Raw genomic sequence first — 17898 nt, forward strand, 5'->3', positions numbered from 1 at the left:
CGGTGGTTTCCAGGGAACCCCCCATGCTAGCTCTGTGGTCCCAGCCACGTGTGCTGGGGGGCTCTCGCACCCTCACATCCCTCAGCCACCAATACGCGTCAAGTCCCCTTTCCGGGTGCACTGAGCACCTCTCCCAAGTGCAGCACTGGCTCCTCCGGGAAACCAAGCCCCTTCTAAAACCTCTAGAGCTCCAGCCACGGCAGAGAATGAAAAGTTCACCCCATAAACCACACATCAGACTTGGTATGAGGAGGGTGCAGGCAGAAGAAATGAAGAGAAGTCCAAGACCGATGGGGACACAAGCGCTGGACGGGAGCTGGGGGCTTCCACCCAAGCTGCAGCACCAGCTCAGGGGACCCTGGGCCCTCGGGCCCGCTGAGCCCAGAGGTTCCCAGCCATTCAATCCCGCACCCACAGTCAAGGTTCCAGCCAGTAAGGTGACAGGAAAATAACAGGCATGTTGCAGGTTTTTCCAACTCAGAAAGGGAAATACCAGATGGCCACAGGTGCCCTGTCCCTCCTGACTGGGCAGGGGACACAGGAGAACAGAGGTTCCTCCCCGGGTGTGTAGCAGGGGGGACTCCTGCGTGTGTCATTTGCTCCCATTTCTGCTCTGATGCTGTGCAAGACGCGTGTGCCTTTACAGAAAGCACAGGCCCCGGCACCGAGGAAGAAACAGCCCCACTGTGAGTCCCACTTGTCTGGCTGGAAGACAGTTATCAGCTCTCCTACCAGGTCTGGGGAGAATAAAACCGTGATACCTAAAAACGGAATTAGAACTAGCCTTCTGGTATCTCCACTTGCACAGCAAGAGTGAAGTGGAACCCTAGCTCTGACGGATGAAAGTCCTGACAGGCCATTTGATCCAGTTTCGTGTTAAAACTGTATTGATGGGGGGCTTCCCTGGTGGCGCAGTGGTTGGGAGTCCGCCTGCCGATGCAGGGGACGCGGGTTCGTGCCCCGGTCCGGGAAGATCCCACGTGCCGCGGAGCGGCTGGGCCCATGAGCCATGGCCGCTGAGCCTGCGCGTCCGGAGCCTGTGCTCCGCCACGGGAGAGGCCACGGCAGTGAGAGGCCCGCGTACCGCAAAAAAAAAAAAAAAACTGTATTGATTTCACTTCAACATAGAAACCACCAAGAGCAATGAGGGATATTCAGGAAACAGCACCACACAGACATGACACTGCAAAGCAGCATTTGTGAGGAACCTCAGAGGCAGGAGGAACTTCAAACCGCACCATGTCAGAAGCCTGACGCCCGTCTCCCCTCGTCAGGGCAGAAGCAGCATCCAAGTCTGAATCAGAAAAGATGCTGGAAATGATCGAGTTGGGGTTCCCACCCCGCTCTGCACCCCCTCCAGGTGACCTGTCCAGGAGGGAGCTGTGGGCCCAGGGCCTGGGTCCCAGCAACAGAACAGCTTCGTGTGTATGTTTTACGACTCAGCTCTGAGTACAGGGCCAAGGGTTAAACAAAAAGCTGTTAATGATCTAGGCCAGCTCCCTTGTTTCTAATCACAGAGAAAAGTACCCAGGGACCAAAGCAGCCCGAGCGAGGTCCCAGCACAAGACACAGGCCAGCACAAAGCAGGCTGCCCGAGCTCGCCCGCCTCTCTACCCAGCCAGTCCTCTGACACCACGTTCTTGGTCCCCAGCCCCACCTCGCCCGCCATGGAAACGTGGGCTCCTCTCACCTGGAGATGGACTGGGCCCCAGTGCCAATTCCGCGCGACACTCAGTGTCTGAAAGACACACTCAGGCACGGGGACCACAGGGGAAGAACACCCAGCACTTTCCACGCCAGGAACGAGGTCAGATTCCCTTTTCATCACTTAGAGCTGTCCTGGCACCTGAGCGTCCCGCCTGGAGCCTGACAACCCCCCAGACCCCCCCGCTGCTGTGGTTCCATGACTCGCTACTAAGGAGCCGTGAGCCCCAGCCAGGTAGCAAGGCCTCCATTTCAATGCATTTAAAACCAGCTGCCAGCCGCCTAAAGCCCACTTCCCCAAGCACCAGGAAGCAAACTCTCACCCTCCAAATTATGTAACGGTTTTATAGCATAAAAGCTCCCCGATGAACATTCCCCTCGGATGGTAAACACTGTATCTGCAAATTAACCCCAACGACTACAAGACTGCAGATTTCCACAAATACCACCTGCCCACAGAGCAGAAGCATTTCCTGAGGTAAGCTGGGTGTCTAGGGCGAGACGTGGGGGGAGCCTCTGGGGGTGCTGGGAGCTTGGCTGTTCTGATGAGGTTTCAAGTGGCCAAATGCTGCTTGGCTACGACAGCACCATGGGAGCAACCTGGGTCCACCCGGAACACCCTGGGAAGTGCAAGGTTACATCTCCAGGGACACAGCACATCTCATCTCAGCAAGGGCAGATCTCAGAGACCAGAATCCAATCTGTCCACGTCATCAGCAACTCTCTCAAGAGCATAAGGGACTCACAGGGAGCCCCACCCGGAGCAGACGGGGACGCGCCCTTCCGACCCGAGAACTGCCGCCACTCACTCAGGACTCAACCGTGACGTCATCTGAGAAGGAGACGCTCCCGCACACCGCGGCACAGAGTGTTCTCCGAAACAAGCACCTCGGAGAACAAACCCACTCACCTGCTGTGCAGCCTTGTCAGCGAGCAGTGCAAATTCAACGGACAGGCCTTTCAGCGCCTGTTTGAGGGACCCCCACGTGCTACTGTTCAGAGTGGCCCAGGAGGGGAGCGGGGTCGTGTCAGACCCCAAAGCACTGAGGAGAAAGGACACACACAGGGGAAGAGACACTCAGGCCTGGAAGCTGGGCGCGCAGCCCACCCGACGCCCCCCTCTGCCCAACAGCACACCGCCCCAGGGTGGCCGCCCTGCACATCTCCCAACCGAGACCCCTGCTACGTGAAGCACAGGAGCGCTGGGAGTCGGTCAGAAAGGCAGGATCTCGATCCACCAGGACCTGGAGCCGACTGTCGGTGAGACCCGAGGGAACGCGTGCACAGCAGGGTCGAGGCACACAGGTCTGGGGGCAGCTGCAGAGGCCAGCATCCTGGCTCAGGCCCGGCCCCTCCTCCAGAGGAGGCAGTGTGACCAGCCGAGCACGGCCCTTCCCGGATCGGATGGACCTTTTCTCAGGTCTGATCCTGACAACGGGGGGCGCCCCTACATCTGGGAACCCCGGTGCTCTGCCTACTCTCTCCATCTCTCTTCTTTCTTCTAAATGCGATCTCGTCTCCCCAGCCCTTTCCTTCCCCTTTGGGGAAGAACGAGTCAGAACGAGAGTCATTATGATAAACACACTTTCTGCTCCAAGCCCGCCACCAAAGGCTAGAGACCCCGCCCCACACAACTGGCCCCACGGAGCCCACCAGGGTCACCTGCCTCAGCTCCTTCCCGAAGATGAGGAGGTCAGCAGCATTGTCGATGGTCCGCGACACCATCCGCTCGGCCCTGTCGCGGAGCTTGTGGAAGCTGTTGTAGATGTTGCGAATCAGCTCCCGGCTGATGGCGAACTGAGTCTGGATGTCGGCTGGGAGGAAGTCCTGACGGGGGAGGAGGGAGGAGACTGCATCACCAGACGTGAAAACCTTCCAGAAAAGACGACCAGCAGGAGGGGAAGCAACTCCGTCCACCGAGCAGGTAAACGAGCCCAGACCGCCAGGCCAGGTCACGCAGCGCCCAGCCCAGGAGCCCACTTCGTTCTCCAGCGCCTGCCCTGGACCCCCTTCTCGTCCAAAAGAGACACAGAAACCAACACTACACGCACACCACAAAAAAGACGATCTGCAAACTCGACACGATGAACGTGCGGTCCTGACTCTGCACGAGGGCCCGGCCTCTGCATTTCCTCATTTATTCCCGAAGGGTAACTCTTCACCAGCTTTACTAGTACCTACCCATTAATAGTAACTAATGTTAACTACACAATGCTTAGGAAATAAAATGCAGGTAAAGGAGTCTGTATTTTTGCACGGAGAAGTAGTTTAAGAAGAAATAACAAAAAAAAAGGTACCAAATAGCTACTTTCATCCTTTTGAGAAAGAGACCAGATTAACTAAATTTAAAAATAAACCCGTGCAACAATCAATCCCCTGAAATCCGAAAAGCTGATGACTGAGCACCCACCCATCTGATCACGAAATGCCTGAGGACACGGCACGAGGGGCCGCTGGGCCCTGTGGTTGGAGAGCGCTCAGTCACACCTGGGCCCCTCTGCCTAGGCGTTTGGGACCTTGCAGATGGCAGCCTCTCTCTCTGTTTCCTCGTCTGTAAAATGGGCGTGACACCCCCTGGGTTTCAGATCAACTGAAACAAGGGTCAAGGGAGAAAACCACGTGACCCGTCTTAGCACGATGTCCGGCACACAGTAGAGGCAAAACAACCGTCACTAACTGCTCACGTGATCACTGCTCTGGGGGAAGGATCATCAAAATCAAAAGGTACCTTGGCCCGAGCAGCCAGCTTACAGTTCATGAACTCGTCTCCCACACACTGGGCGCATTCCTTCAACTTGTTCTGCACATCCTGCAAAAGCGAGAGAGAAACACTTGACCCTCAACCAGCCACAGAACCAGAGGCGTGAGACCAACCGAGCCACCAGAAAGCAGGGTCTCCACGTGTTGGCCTTTTTTTTGGGGGGGGGGGAATGCACTGGGTCTTCATTGCTGCACACGGGCTTTCTCTAGTTGCAGCAAGCAGGGGTTACTCTTCGTTGCGGTGCGCGGGCTTCTCATTGCAGTGGCTTCTCTTGTTGCGGAGCACAGGCTCTAGGTGCACGGGCTTCAGTAGTTATGGCTCGTGGTCTCAGTAGTTGTGGTTCACGGGCTCTAGAGCGCAGGCTCAGCAGTTGTGGCACTCGGGCTTACCTGCTCCGTGGCATGTGAGATCTTCCCGGGCCAGGGCTTGAACCCGTGTCCCCTGCATTGGCAGGCGGATTCGTAACCATTGCGCCACCAGGGAAGCCCTCCGTGTGTTTGCTTTAACGTAAGTATTCTATAATCTCTTCCTGTCTCCTGTTCCATTTGTTTCCCATTGGCCTTAACCTTTGGGGTGGTCGGTCTTCCAGAGGCAGGAAAGCTCGACCTCGTGACAGGACTGCAAACTCCAGCTCTGGAGTGGAGCTCTCTCTCCAGAAAAACGGAAACTCCACCTCCAGACCAGGGACATGAGTACTTGGGACAGATGTCGGAGTCACTAGATCCTGGAAGGTCCCACGTGGGGCACAGAGACAGGGACTGAAGTCTCCTTCCTTCCTATGATCAGACCCATGGGGTCAGGGCCCCCAGAGCCCTGGGAGAGCTGATGGCAGAGAAAGGGCAGCACTTGTGTCCCAAGCCCTGGCTCTGAGCTCTGCCCTCTTGAAGGGAGGCTCCCTGGCAAAGCTGAGCCTTAAGACGAACCCCACAGAGAGCCACGGAGGATACAGGCAGAGACCCTAACGCGCAGCTGTGTGTGGGTAAAGGAATCGTAACATCTCAGAGATGCCTTGAAGAGCATCTGTCCCAATTCCCTCATTTTACCAAGAAGCAAATGGTGCTGGGAGGCCCAGGGACAGGCATCTCTGGAGCCTGACGCCACTCGGCTTCTGCAGCAGCTCGCCCTCCCACCACCCTCCCTCTGCCTGGAGCTGAGCGTAGCTCCCTCGTCCCACCACATCCCTCTGCTGTGGTAAAGATCCCAGGTCTACAGAAGTCTGTCCAGCCCCAGGGTTCGAAAGACCCGCCCTCCCAGCTCAAGGGCAGAAGGCCGCAGCATGCATTCCCTGGATGTCTGGACCGGGTCCCATAAAAGGGGCAGACCGACAGGCCCCCCGGGCATCGCAGAGTGAAAGGCCACAGTGTCTCTGGGGTCAAAGGCCCCTTTGGCCTCCAGGGAGAGAGAGGTAAAGGAGGCGGCCAGGCTCGTGTGGAATCCACCTCTGCGTCTCTGCGCCCGCATCTTCCCACGGCCGGTGAGGGCGCGTCTGTCCCACCGCAGGCCACGTGGGGCGTCCCCACTGGGGCCCCCTCCGCCCACCCCAACAAGGAGAGGGTCCCTCGGGGAAGCCTCCCCGCCTCCGAAGAGCTCAGCCCTGGGCACACGGGGCCGTCCGGGCAGCGCGTCGTCGGGCTGTGCCTCGGCGTCCTGACAGACCAGGACGGCCTGACGGCAGCCTGGAGGACGGCGCTGCTGCTCCAACGTCGCGCCGGAGCCAAGGCCCACACAGAGCTCACTCCCCAGGACACACGGCCACCCTGCAGCTCGGCCGGGGAGACTCAGCAGGCGCTCCCCGCGGCACCGAGCTCAACCCAGCCTTCCTTTTGTTTTATTTTTTTATTTTGGCCGCACTGCACAGCATACAGGATCCTGGTTCCCCAACCAGGGACGGAACCTGCTCTCCTGCGGTGGAAGGGCGGAGCCTCACCCGCTGGACTGCCAGGGAAGCCCTCAGCCTTCTTTCTTAAGTGAATGCACATTCCCATCTGGAGTCGCCAGCCTGCCTGTCAACCCTCCAAACCACACAGGCTCCTGTGTGTCAGCTTCAAACCCTCAGAGACTGCGCTGAAAGCCACCCCTTCCACACAAAACCCTGCGACGTCGGAACCGGGATGCCTCTTAGAATCGTGCTCAACCTGTTACCTTGGGAGAATATAAGTCATATCTGTGTTTGTCCCATGGAACTAGATTCTGTCATGGCCCCCAAACAAGGGGATTAAGGGGAGAGCACGAAACAAAAGCAAATTTAAGAATGAAAATAAGTGGGACTGCTGTGGGCCTGGGTTGGATCCCTGGTTGGGGAACTAGGACCCCACAAGCCGCGCGGCGCGGCCGAAGAAAGTAAGAATGAAAATGAGACTCGGGGAGCTTCAGGCCGCTGCACGCGGACAGCTGTGCGGCAGGTACTCACGGGGCCACTGAAGGACAGGAAGAGCTTGAGAACAACGTCCTCGGAGAAGGGCGGGTGCCGGGCCACCAGGTTGATGAAGCGCTTCAGTGCTCTCCTCCGGGCCTCGATGAACTCCCTGTCGGCTGGACGCAGAACACGGAGTGACCACACAGAGCGACCTCGCTCTCAGTGCCCAACGCCTCCCACGCGGAGAGCTCTCCGAGCCACAGGGCCAGCCGGGGGCACTGGACACGGACCACAGGCTGCAGAAGGCGCACCAGACCCCCAGCTCCGCGCCCTGCCGCCTACGGACACACCCGGTCCGGGATCTGCTGAGGAAAACCACACAGCCCGCTGGCTTTACTCAATGGCGTTGGACCCCTCGCTGTGATCCCTTTCTGCTGCTGCTCTCTATGAACAAGCGGGTTTTCCTGAACTCATGTATTAATTTGACCCAGTTTTCCTGTTCACATCACTCATTACTCACTCTCCAATTGTGAACTGCTTTCGTTTGGGTCACGTATTTTCACTCCAAGGGCAAAGAAAGTCCAAGTGTACAATGATGCACTGAGAGTGTTTAAATCTGACCACAAATAAAAATGGGATTCAAAGTATTATTTTTAAATTATTGAAAAAAAGCTGGAAGAGGATCTCCCCCCTCGAGGCCACCAGGACCCCGTCCATTGAAGGCTACATTTTCCTTAAGGCTGAGTCACACGACCAAGCATTGCACGACAGCTTCCAGGTCCTAAACCCTACCCGCACCCAATCAGCCTTGATGCCTGGACTGCACTAAGCAGCCACCTTGCTCCCGAAGTATTTCCAGCTCCTGCCCTCAGCATCCTTCCCCTTCCGCGTGATAGTGTCTGTTCCACGTGCTCAGGTGGGGCAAAAAGAAAACGACACTATCAGACTCTGATCTAGTCAGAGACCAGTGAGCGCGCAAGCACTTCAGGACGGTGGAAAGCGGCAGAAAATCGACGGTCAGCCTTGGGTACTTGCCTTCGGATCGGGTTTCATCTAGAATCTGAGCAAAGGGCTGTGGGTGAAGATCAACGAGACCTGAGAGGAGGCCTCAGCTGCCTCCCGCACTCTGGAACCCTGGGAGAGACGGGCCAGTGCAGGGGCCCGGGGACACCTGTGATCCCTCACCTAGCCCCAGGTAATTGCCGGTGAAGCATGAAGATGAGACAGCCATCTGCTATCGTTTTCATCTCCTTTGAGATGCAGGTTAGATCACTGGGCTGACATTCACTTCTGTTCTCTCGCAGAACACGTTACACTATGGTGGTACCCACTGCTCTCCCAGAGCCGGCGTCCCCCCCTCAGGAGCCCCAGGACGCCTGGCCTCTGCCCTCTGGGAAGGAGAACTGGGGTTCACTCCTTCTCCCCTGCAGAAGGGGGCACTTCCCCACGTGTCAGTTATCAAGCAGGAGGCTCACGTAGCTAAGGGCACCAGGTGATGTCACCGTCCCGTTCCAGACCTGGGCTCTAAGCCACAGCTGCGCCCAGACCCCCCAGGGGCTGGGGCTGCACCACAGCCCTGCTACCGTCCCATCCCTGCTGGGCAGAGGGCCAGAGGAAGACGGGCCACGAGTGGAGAGTGGCGTCCATCACGGAGCCAGGACCTCAGCACAGGGCGGGGGGACCCCACCCCCCTACGCCCCCTGGCCACCAGCAAACCCAGCTTTACCTCCCAGCATCCTCTTGGGCGGGAGGGCCGGCACCATGCGGTACGGGAACTTCTGCAGCAGCATCTCGTGGAAGACCACGAAGTCATTGTACCGTCGATACACGCAGGACTTGAAGCGCTGCAAGAGAAGAGGTTCGGAGCTCAGTAGAAACCCTCACACTTCACGGCTTCCCCTTACCTTCCCCTTGCACCACTAAATAGAACCTGTGGAAATAACAGGACTAAGTTCCTCACCTTCTCTCACCAGGCCTTTACCAGAAGGAGAAATCCTCCATGTCCTTGATGGATGGAAATACAACTTTTAAACACTGCATAGCTCTAACTGTGTATTTAATTAAGCGCCTATTATTCTAGACCTTCTGAACAAGACGAGTCTCCTTACAGGAGTTTTCACCTGTTTGGCAGCATCCCTCCTCCCCTAGGTATCACGTGGGATACCTTTGAGGGTATGTCCTCAACACACACTTTCAAACCATGCTAACACAGCAGCACTGCGCCTCCTGAAACAGACCCAACCGCCTGAAGGCAGACCGAACGCCGAACGCGGAGACTGAAACACGGCAGGCATGCAACTCAGATGAAAGTGCAGACAGAGTCCACCGAGAGCCCGCCCTTGGTAGACCCGCAGCTCCCACAGGATGAGCACCCCGTCCAGGGCAGCCTCACAGGGGTCGCACATAAGAGCTCTCACAAGAGCCAGCACGAGCAGCGACCTCTAAGATTAACGACGTTACACTAGTCACTCATTAACATCGCTGACTGGAAAAAGCCAGCCTGAGATGGTGACATACTGTGTGGTTCCAATGACACAACACTCAGGAAAAGGCAAAGCTACGGAGACGGTGAAACATCAGTGGTGTCTGGGGGGGGGGGGGTGGAGGGGGCGGAGCACAGGGGACGCTCAGGGCAGTGAAGCTACACTGCGTGATTCTGCAACAGGGGACCAAACCCAGAGGATGCGCAGGAGTAACGAGCGTGACCCCTCATGTCAACTCTGGACTCTGGGTGACAAGGACGTGTCTATGACAAATGCACCAGCTGGCGGGGGCGTTGACAGTGGGAGGAGGGGAAGATGGGAAATCTGTTCCTTCAGCTCAATACTGCTGTGAACCTAAAAACACCTCCCAAAACACAAAAAAGCTAAATACACTACACGAAGGACAAGTATGAAGCCACGTGTGTCCACCTCCGGCGGGCATCGTGCCACGTCTGCACCAACTCCAGCAAGCATGCCAGCAGGGGGCACAGCCCGAGGAGCCCCACGGCCCAGGAGCCACCCCCGCGGTCCTAACATTAGCGGGCCGGCCCCTCCACGCACGTTGCAGGAGGTGACCTGGGCAAAACGGCCCCCTTCTAAAAATGTTCGTTACGAGCTCATCAGTTTACTTCAGAAGCGGGCAGTTTAATGAGACTGAAGATAAGGCCACTCTCACAGAAGAGCAGCTTGTCACACGTGCGGAGCGCCCGGCCCGTGGGCGACGGGGCGCCAGAGGAGGCGCCGGAGCCTCCTTTCTCACCGCGGCCGAGGAGGCCAGACAGCGGCAATGCCAGACGGCCACGCTGTCCCCGGAACACGCGAGGGCCTCCTTCCCTCCCTGCCCTCTGCCCTCCCCCTTGGCAGTGGCACCGACCAGCGTCAGAGCGAAGTTTACTCCCAGATTTCTGTCATCCTGGCTTTAAAACACAACGAAACAAAAATGCAGTGATTCTCGATTCTCACGGAACACGGCAAACGGCGTCCGCGACGGGGAACGTCCCGGGTTCCGAACACGCGCCTTTCTCCCTGCGATGACGGTCGTGATGCTTTCCCAGCCCAAGCCCAGCAGCGCTGCTGCCTGAGCCTGTGACCCGGGCAGCTCTCCGTGGCGGGGGCAGCACTGACCCTGCGAATCTGCCCCCCCCGCCACACACGCACGGGTGCTCTTAGCTCGCCGATGACTTAATCCCCAGGATAAAGAATAAAAGCTCCCATCAAAACGTATCCTAACTGAACCGAGATAACAGGCGAATGGACAAAAAGATAAACGCTGCAGATGCCACAGGGTTCTACGCGCCCAGCCAGCCCCAGGGCCAGGCGTCTGGCATCAATGAACTCTGATTTCAGGGGTGCCCCTAGCAGAGACAGCAGCACCATTTGGGGGATGAGCCACACACACTTGACTCGGGGTGTGGAGCCCACATTCTGTGGGGTCCACACTGTCACCCCCGCGGACATCCCAGCACTGCGAGACCGCCCTAGGCTGGCCCGTCCGGGGCTCGCGCTCCGGAGCCCGACCGAGCGTCTTGAGAGGCAGGATCCCAGAGCTCCGGCGGCGAGCGCGGGCAGGGCCGCTGGGGGGCGGCCGCAGAGGCAAGCACGCTGGGGGACCTGCCCGCCACTGTGGGTCTTCCCGGCGGCCCTCCCCCTCCCACCACCTCCGCCCCCCACTGCATGCCGCAGGTACCTGGCTGGAAACCTCATACTCCACGTGCTTGAGGAAGAGGCCCTTCTTCTCGGGGATGAGCTCCACCTGCACGGCGTCCCTGGCCAGCAGCTCCTGCAGCGTGAGCGACAACAGCAGTGGGTTCCCCGGCGGCATCTGCATCCGACTGGAGTCTGGGGCCTTCGGCTCGCTGACCTGGGGCACTGGTGAGTCTGCAGGAGACAAGGTGAGCGCAGCTGCTCAGACAGGGAGGCCGCCCCGCAGATGCCGCCTGCTGGCTCAGCACGTGGACTCCGGCCACGTCACCCAGCCAAACCCCATCCTGGCCCCGGTGATGCTCATTCATTCAGGCTGGGGGTCCACTCAGGGCCACGTCCTCCTCTCTCATAAACCACCACGCCATGAATCAGCAAACACGCCCACATGTCCAGGACCGGGCAAGTCTAGTTTTCAACTTGGGCAGAGAAAAAGAAGTGAAATATTTACAAGTTATGTGCAAAAATAGAGTCCTCCTTTTCTCCAGAGTCAAGAAAACGGTTAAAACAGAGAAATGGGCCATCCGATCTTCTACACGTGCCGGCATTTCCAGAGGCAGAGCACACTGCGTTCCCGCCACCACAATCATTCTGATGTGTGAGAACCTGCATGCTCGCTTGAGCTAGAGCTCCTGCTCCCACAGATCAAAGCATTAAGCCCTACAACTTCAGCTCCTTAGACACAAGAAGTCACCCACGTATTGTTCACAGGACAGGGAAAGACAACTCAGAGATTTTATATCTAACAGCCTGCCAACAAACACAGAAACCCTGTTAAAAGGTCAGTTTGGTTTTTAGTACAGAGAAGAGCTTAGAACTTTAAAGAAAAAAAGGTTCTTTTCAGTTAAAAAAAGAAGGTTAAGGTATCCCTTGGGGGAAAAAGGTCTCATTCCAAGTAACACTGCTATAAACATAGAACAAAGGGTAGATCACATTTCTCCACCTTCTCAATTTTCTACAACGTCATTGTATCACTTTTTATGATTTACTTCTTAAAGTAATTCTTCAGTGCAAGATTCTGGTTTACATTCTAATACAGAATTAATGACCAGATTTTTTCATCTGTGAAATCACTCAGCATTTTAGGATTTAACATATAGCTGCCTTGAACTGACCTTAAAGATTAAAAGAAAATAAACAAGGGCTTAGCTTGTATCTGGGAACCCCCAAGGGCCTCAAAACTCCATACAAAAACTAAATGTCGGGCTTCCCTGGTGGCGCAGTGGTTAAGAATCCGCCTGCCAGTGCAGGGGACAAGGGTTCGAGCCCTGGTCTGGAAGATCCCACATGCCACGGAGCAACTAAGCCCGTGCACCACAACTGCTTAGCCTGAGCTCTAGAGCCCCTGAGCCACAACTACTGAGCCCACGTGCCACAACTACTGAAGCCCACATGCCTAGAGCCCTGCGCTCCACAACGAAGAGTAGCCCCGGCTCGCCGCAACTAGAGAAAGCCCACACACAGCAACGAAGACCCCACGCAGCCAAAAATAAATAAATAAATAAATAAATGAAAACACTAAATGCCATGTGCTCTAAGGCAGGCTGCTCTCAAGTGAGGGCATATGTCCCAGGGTCGCGACGATCCACCAAGTGCAGGAAGAAGGTATTAGCGGCTCTACTTGTATTTTCTTTACTTTTTTGAATTGTTTCATTGCACTTGTATTTTCTGTCTCTTCCTTTTTAATTTACATCACAATGTACATAAGAGTAGTAGAGTGTAGTACGTGCATACAAGTTACTAAACCATGCATATGTATAAATTGTGTACATGTGTGTCAGTGTGCGTACAGGTGTTGCATGTGGGGGTGTGTGCGTGTGTGAGTCTGAATATGAGGTGTGTGTCTATGTTTAAGTGTGTATGTGTACATGTGTGCACACATGTATGAGCGTGTGTACATAAGTGTCTGTATATGAAGTGTGTATATGGGGGGTGTCCCCAACTGGCAGTCCCCAATACCTTAATGACTAAGAATGTGTGGAGACCACAGCTCTAGAATGTACCTGTTCTCCGAAGTCATCCCAAGAGCCCAGCCCCTTTCCATGTAAAAATATTTTTACATGGAAAGGGGCCTTAAAGCTGTGTTTACCCAGTCTCCTCGGGGACCACGGAAATCCTCAAGGAGCCAACAAGCGTTTCTTAAGTACCAGCTCCAGGGAACACGGTGATGAATAAGACAGGGTCCCTGAGCTCATTAATTCATCCACACAGAAAACAGCTGTGTCCACCATTGCCAGGCACAATCTATAAATATCCAAACTCTGGGGAGAGTGGGAATCAGCCCACGATAACCCTAAGAGCGCCCTGAGACTCAGGACACAGCCCCAGGGCGCAAACTCCGGAAGGGCAGGGATCCGCTCAGCTCTGTTCTCAGGTATGTCCCGGCGAGGGGAGCCTGGCACACGACGGGGGCTCAAGGAATGTTTGCTGAGTGACTATTTACTGTTATTTATTGTATTTCCAGGAGGGAAATACAGCACCTCTGGGGAAAAGCGAAATCTTAACTAGAGCACAGAATATGTGGAAAAACAGGAAACAATAAAGCTAAAAAGGTAATGGGGGAGAATATTTTTATCGGAGAAAATATGTGCAAATCATACATCTGATAAAGGACTTATATCTGGAATATACAAAGAACTTACAACTCAGTAAAAACACAGACAAATAATCCAGTTTAAAAATGGGCAAAGGGTTTACATAGACATTTCTCCAAAGATGTACAAATGGCCAGGAAGTACAGAAAAAAATGCTCGACGTCACTAACCGTCATGGAAATGCAAATCACAGCCACACTAAGATGATGCCCTATGTTGACTCCAATTAAAAAAACAACAAAAAAAAGACTACATTGTGCGCTGGTGAGGATGTGGAAAACCCTCACATATGCTGGCCGGTGTGCAAATGGTGCAGCTGCCTTCAGAAACGGTCTAGCAGTTCCTCAGAATGTTAGAAATAGAGTTACTCTATGACCCAGCAGCTCCACTCCTAGGTATACACTCAGGAGGAATGAACGTGTGTGTCCACACAAAGACCTGTATACAAACGTCCACGGCAGCATGATTCATAAGAGCCAAAGAGGAAAAACCCAGATGTCCATCAACTGATGAATGGATAAACAAAAGCGGTCTATGCACACGATGGAATATTATTCAGCATGGACACATTCATGCTACACCATGGATGAACCCTGAAGACATGATAGCAAGTGAAAAGCCGCCAGTCATAAAAGACCACATATGGGATGATTCCGTCTACCTGAAACACCCAGTAGAGGCCAACCTACAGAAGCAGACAGTAGCTTAGTGCTTGCATGCGGCTGGGGCGAGGGTGGGGGGGTGCAGGGCACGGAGGGGATGGGGGGAGGTGGGAGTGACTGGTGAAGAGGCGCGATAAAATCGACTACGGCGATGGTTGCGCAACTGTAAATATACTAGAGACCACCGTATTACACGCTTCAAATGAGTAAACCGCCTGGCACGTAAATGATGTCTCTATAAACTCTTTAAGTATAAAAGGTAGGCGACATCAATAAGAAAGGCAGAGTAAGGACCGCCAAAAATCCTCTCCTCCACAAAAGCAACGAGGACACTAGCAAAATCGTCAGAAATCAGCTTTTTCAAAACACTGCGAAGTGACTGAAGGTTTGTGGCAATCCAGGGTACATTTATTGATGCGATAATTAGTTAAGTCAAAATGAGGTCAGAGTGGAGTGGGGCGGCCTTCATCCAGTATGACCGGAGTTTTTATAAGAGGAAGAGACCACATGAAGACACAGACACATGGACACACAGACAGGAGGCCACAGGACGGCAGAGGCTGAGGAGCTGCACCTGCAGACCCAGGAACGCCCAGGATGGCTGGCCACCGCCAGGAGCTAGAAGAGGCGGGAAGAATCCACCCCGACAGGCTCCAGAGGAAGCATGACCCTGCTGGCACCTTGACTTCAACCTTCTGGCCTCCACAACTGTGGGACAAGACATTTCTGTTGTTTTAAGCCACCCACTCTGTGGTGCTTTCTTACAGCAGCCCCAGGAAACTCACACTATAAACTTTACAGAATTAGTCCAGAAAGGTTGTTAAACAAACAAGCTACAACAGAGAGCAACAACACCTTGGAGGGAAAACTGATTTCCTGAGATGCTACATTATTTTTTTTTTAACATTTATTTTTGGGCTGCATTGGGTCTTCGTTGCTGCATGAGGGCTTTCTCTAGTTGCAGCGAGCTAGGGCTACACTTTGCTGCAGTGGGCAGGCTTCTCATTGTGGTGGCTTCTCTTATTGTGGAGCACGGGCTCTAGGCACGTGGGCTTCAGTAGTTGTGGCACACGGACTCAGTAGTTGTGGCGCACGGGCTCTAGAGCGCAGGCTCAGTAGTTGTGGCACACGGGCTTAGTTGCTTCGCTGCACGTGGGATCTTCCCGGACCAGGGCTGGAACCCGTGTCCCCTGCATTGGCAGGCGGATTCTCAACCACTGCGCGACCAGGGAAGTACCAGCTACACTATTTAAATGGTCCAGTCTTCAACAGAAGTCTCTAAGACATGCAAAGAAACAAGAAGGTAGTACCAAAGGGTGGGGGGGGGGGCACACACAACAGAAACTGTCCTTGAAAAAGCCTAGGTACTGAACCTATTAAGGACCTTAAATCAGCTATTTGAAATACGTTCAAAGGACTAAAGGGAACCATCTCTAAAGAACTAAGGGAAAGTATGAGAACAACACCTCACTCACAGGGAATATCAATAAACAGACAGAAATTATTAAAAAAAAGAAACATAAAAATTCTGGAGCTGAAAAGTTCAATAGCTGAAAAATTCACCAGAGTCACAACAGCAGATCTGAGTGAGCAGAAAGAAGAACCAGCAAACCTGAGGTTGGGCCAATTGAGATTGTTTTTTCCAGTCTGATGGACAGAAAGGAAAAAGGATGCAGAAACACGAACCGCTCCTCAGAGACGTGTGGGACACGCCAAGCAGACCAGCATAATCGTAACAAAAATCCCCAAAGGAGAAAGGTTGAGAGAGCACGCTTGAATAAGTAATGGCCAAGTGTGATGTAAATAACCCAAGAACTCAAAAGATCCCAACTAGGATAAACTGAAGAGATCCACACTTGGACCCATCATAATGAAACCGTTCAAACTGTACAATGAGAAAACCCTGAAAGCAACAGGAGAGAAATGACTCGCTAGACGGTTATAAATATGGGAGCTGTAACTCCCACGGCAATCACCTAGAAAATAACCCCCAAAAAGTATAATAGCCAAAACTATGTGGGAACGTAAATGGAACACTAGAAAATACTTATTTAATGTAGAAGAAAGCTGTAACAGAAGAACGGAGGAAGACTTCAATTAATGGGGGAAGATCACTGGGAGAGCACCGGGGTCTCTATTAACATTTTTATGTAAGATAAAAACTCACACATGCTCAATAGAGAAAATTTATGATTTTCCTGATGATTAAAATAATGTCCCAAGACAGAATGTAAGCTCAGTAATGATTACCCAATGATCACATGCTGCTGAGAAATGCGAACTCTGATCGCCGGAGGGTTTAAAAGACAACTCAAAAGACACATTTTAAACCAGAGACATTACTCTCAACCACCTTGAGAACAACCCCTTTGCAGAAGTTTCAATCACAAGAAAGCCACCATCCCAAACATCAATTTACTAAACTAAGACACCCATATTTTCAAAGAAAAAAAAAATTGAAGAGCAAAAAAGAAGGGAAAAAGGCCATTTCAGACAGGCCGCACTGTCATGTGATGGACCACAGGCTGATGAAAGGGCAGGAATGCAGGGAGGAGATTCTGGTTGACCCAGGGTGTCATGCCAAGGTCACCGGCAGGACTTATCAAATGCAGCCTCCTATGCCAGTTTAAGCAGCCCCATGAGACCAGGGCCTGGAAGAGGCACCGTCCCCCAAGCCAGCCCCTCAGAGATGAAACAGCTCGGACGAGAGGCCAGCCAGGCCCCTGATGAACGGTGGTGGGCAAAGGCTGGCTCTGACCTCAGACGTCCCCAGCAGTGTGGCTGGCGAGTGACAGCCTCTGAGCTTTCCAACAGGCCTCTCCAAGGGTGTTCCCTCCAAACTTTCCAGTACAAAACTACTCTACCATGGGGTGCCCTGGAGTCGGAAGCCCCGGCCTTGAAAAGCCACCCACTGTCCTGACACTGGGCCAGGAAGCAGCGCTCAGACCCGCAGGCTGAGAATCGGGCTAACGCCGGCCCACACGGATGGCCCTTGTGGGCACAGAACGAGACAGCAGAGCTCAGATAACCAGCTCCCCGACACATTCGGCAACCCTTGGCTCCAGCCCAGACCTCATGTGTTCCAATCCCAAGAGAGTCTCTACGTCTGCTGAGTAAAACGTAGCACGTGCTCCCCCACGACAACAGGTGTCGGGCCCTTGGCTCTGGGCTGGCCCACGGGTCAGGGCCTCACGGTCAGTGTGGCCGAGCCTCACACTCCCCTCCTCTCTGGATATCTCGCTCCGCCGGCTCCAGGGTGACAGTGACAAGGAGCTGCATCACTCCCAGGCCAGCCACCAGCGCACTGTGTGACCCCAAGCCACACAGCATGGAAAGGGAAACAGCCAGCTAGAGTATCTGACACCCATTCAGCTCTGAGATTCTGGGATTCTCCAAGTCGGTTATCCACAAATCAAAGCAATGAAACTTCAAACACACACACAGACCAACTATCCTTCCCAACACACTTCCGTCAGAACCTTTAGGCAGTAATGCTGCCACTGGGATGCATCCCAAGACGTCTAACCCCACGTGTTCTGTTAGCAGCTGACATCTGGGGTCCTTACCCCCAAACAAAGCTTTGGGAAACAAACAGGATTTGCTGAATAAACCACTCTGTCTCGCACACAGCCCTGCT

General features: G+C 54.1%; 1 protein-coding gene across 5 annotated transcripts in view; it reads right to left on the bottom strand.

Annotated features, from left to right (window-relative positions):
* SNX8 (sorting nexin 8) overlaps window positions 1–17898 on the bottom strand; it is a 39181-nt gene that overhangs the window by 4931 nt on the left and 16352 nt on the right. For all 5 annotated transcript variants that reach the window (XM_073793252.1, XM_033839447.2, XM_073793253.1 and 2 more), the window contains exons 2-7: window positions 10992–11182; window positions 8548–8665; window positions 6876–6997; window positions 4433–4513; window positions 3371–3531; window positions 2615–2747 (exon numbers count right to left, since the gene is read on the bottom strand). In XM_073793252.1, coding sequence (XP_073649353.1) covers window positions 2615–2747; window positions 3371–3531; window positions 4433–4513; window positions 6876–6997; window positions 8548–8665; window positions 10992–11182 — 806 coding nt within the window. The remainder of the gene's footprint in view (window positions 1–2614; window positions 2748–3370; window positions 3532–4432; window positions 4514–6875; window positions 6998–8547; window positions 8666–10991; window positions 11183–17898) is intronic.

Source organism: Tursiops truncatus, chromosome 15 (assembly GCF_011762595.2).
Source record: "Tursiops truncatus isolate mTurTru1 chromosome 15, mTurTru1.mat.Y, whole genome shotgun sequence".
Lineage (NCBI taxonomy): Eukaryota > Metazoa > Chordata > Mammalia > Artiodactyla > Delphinidae > Tursiops > Tursiops truncatus.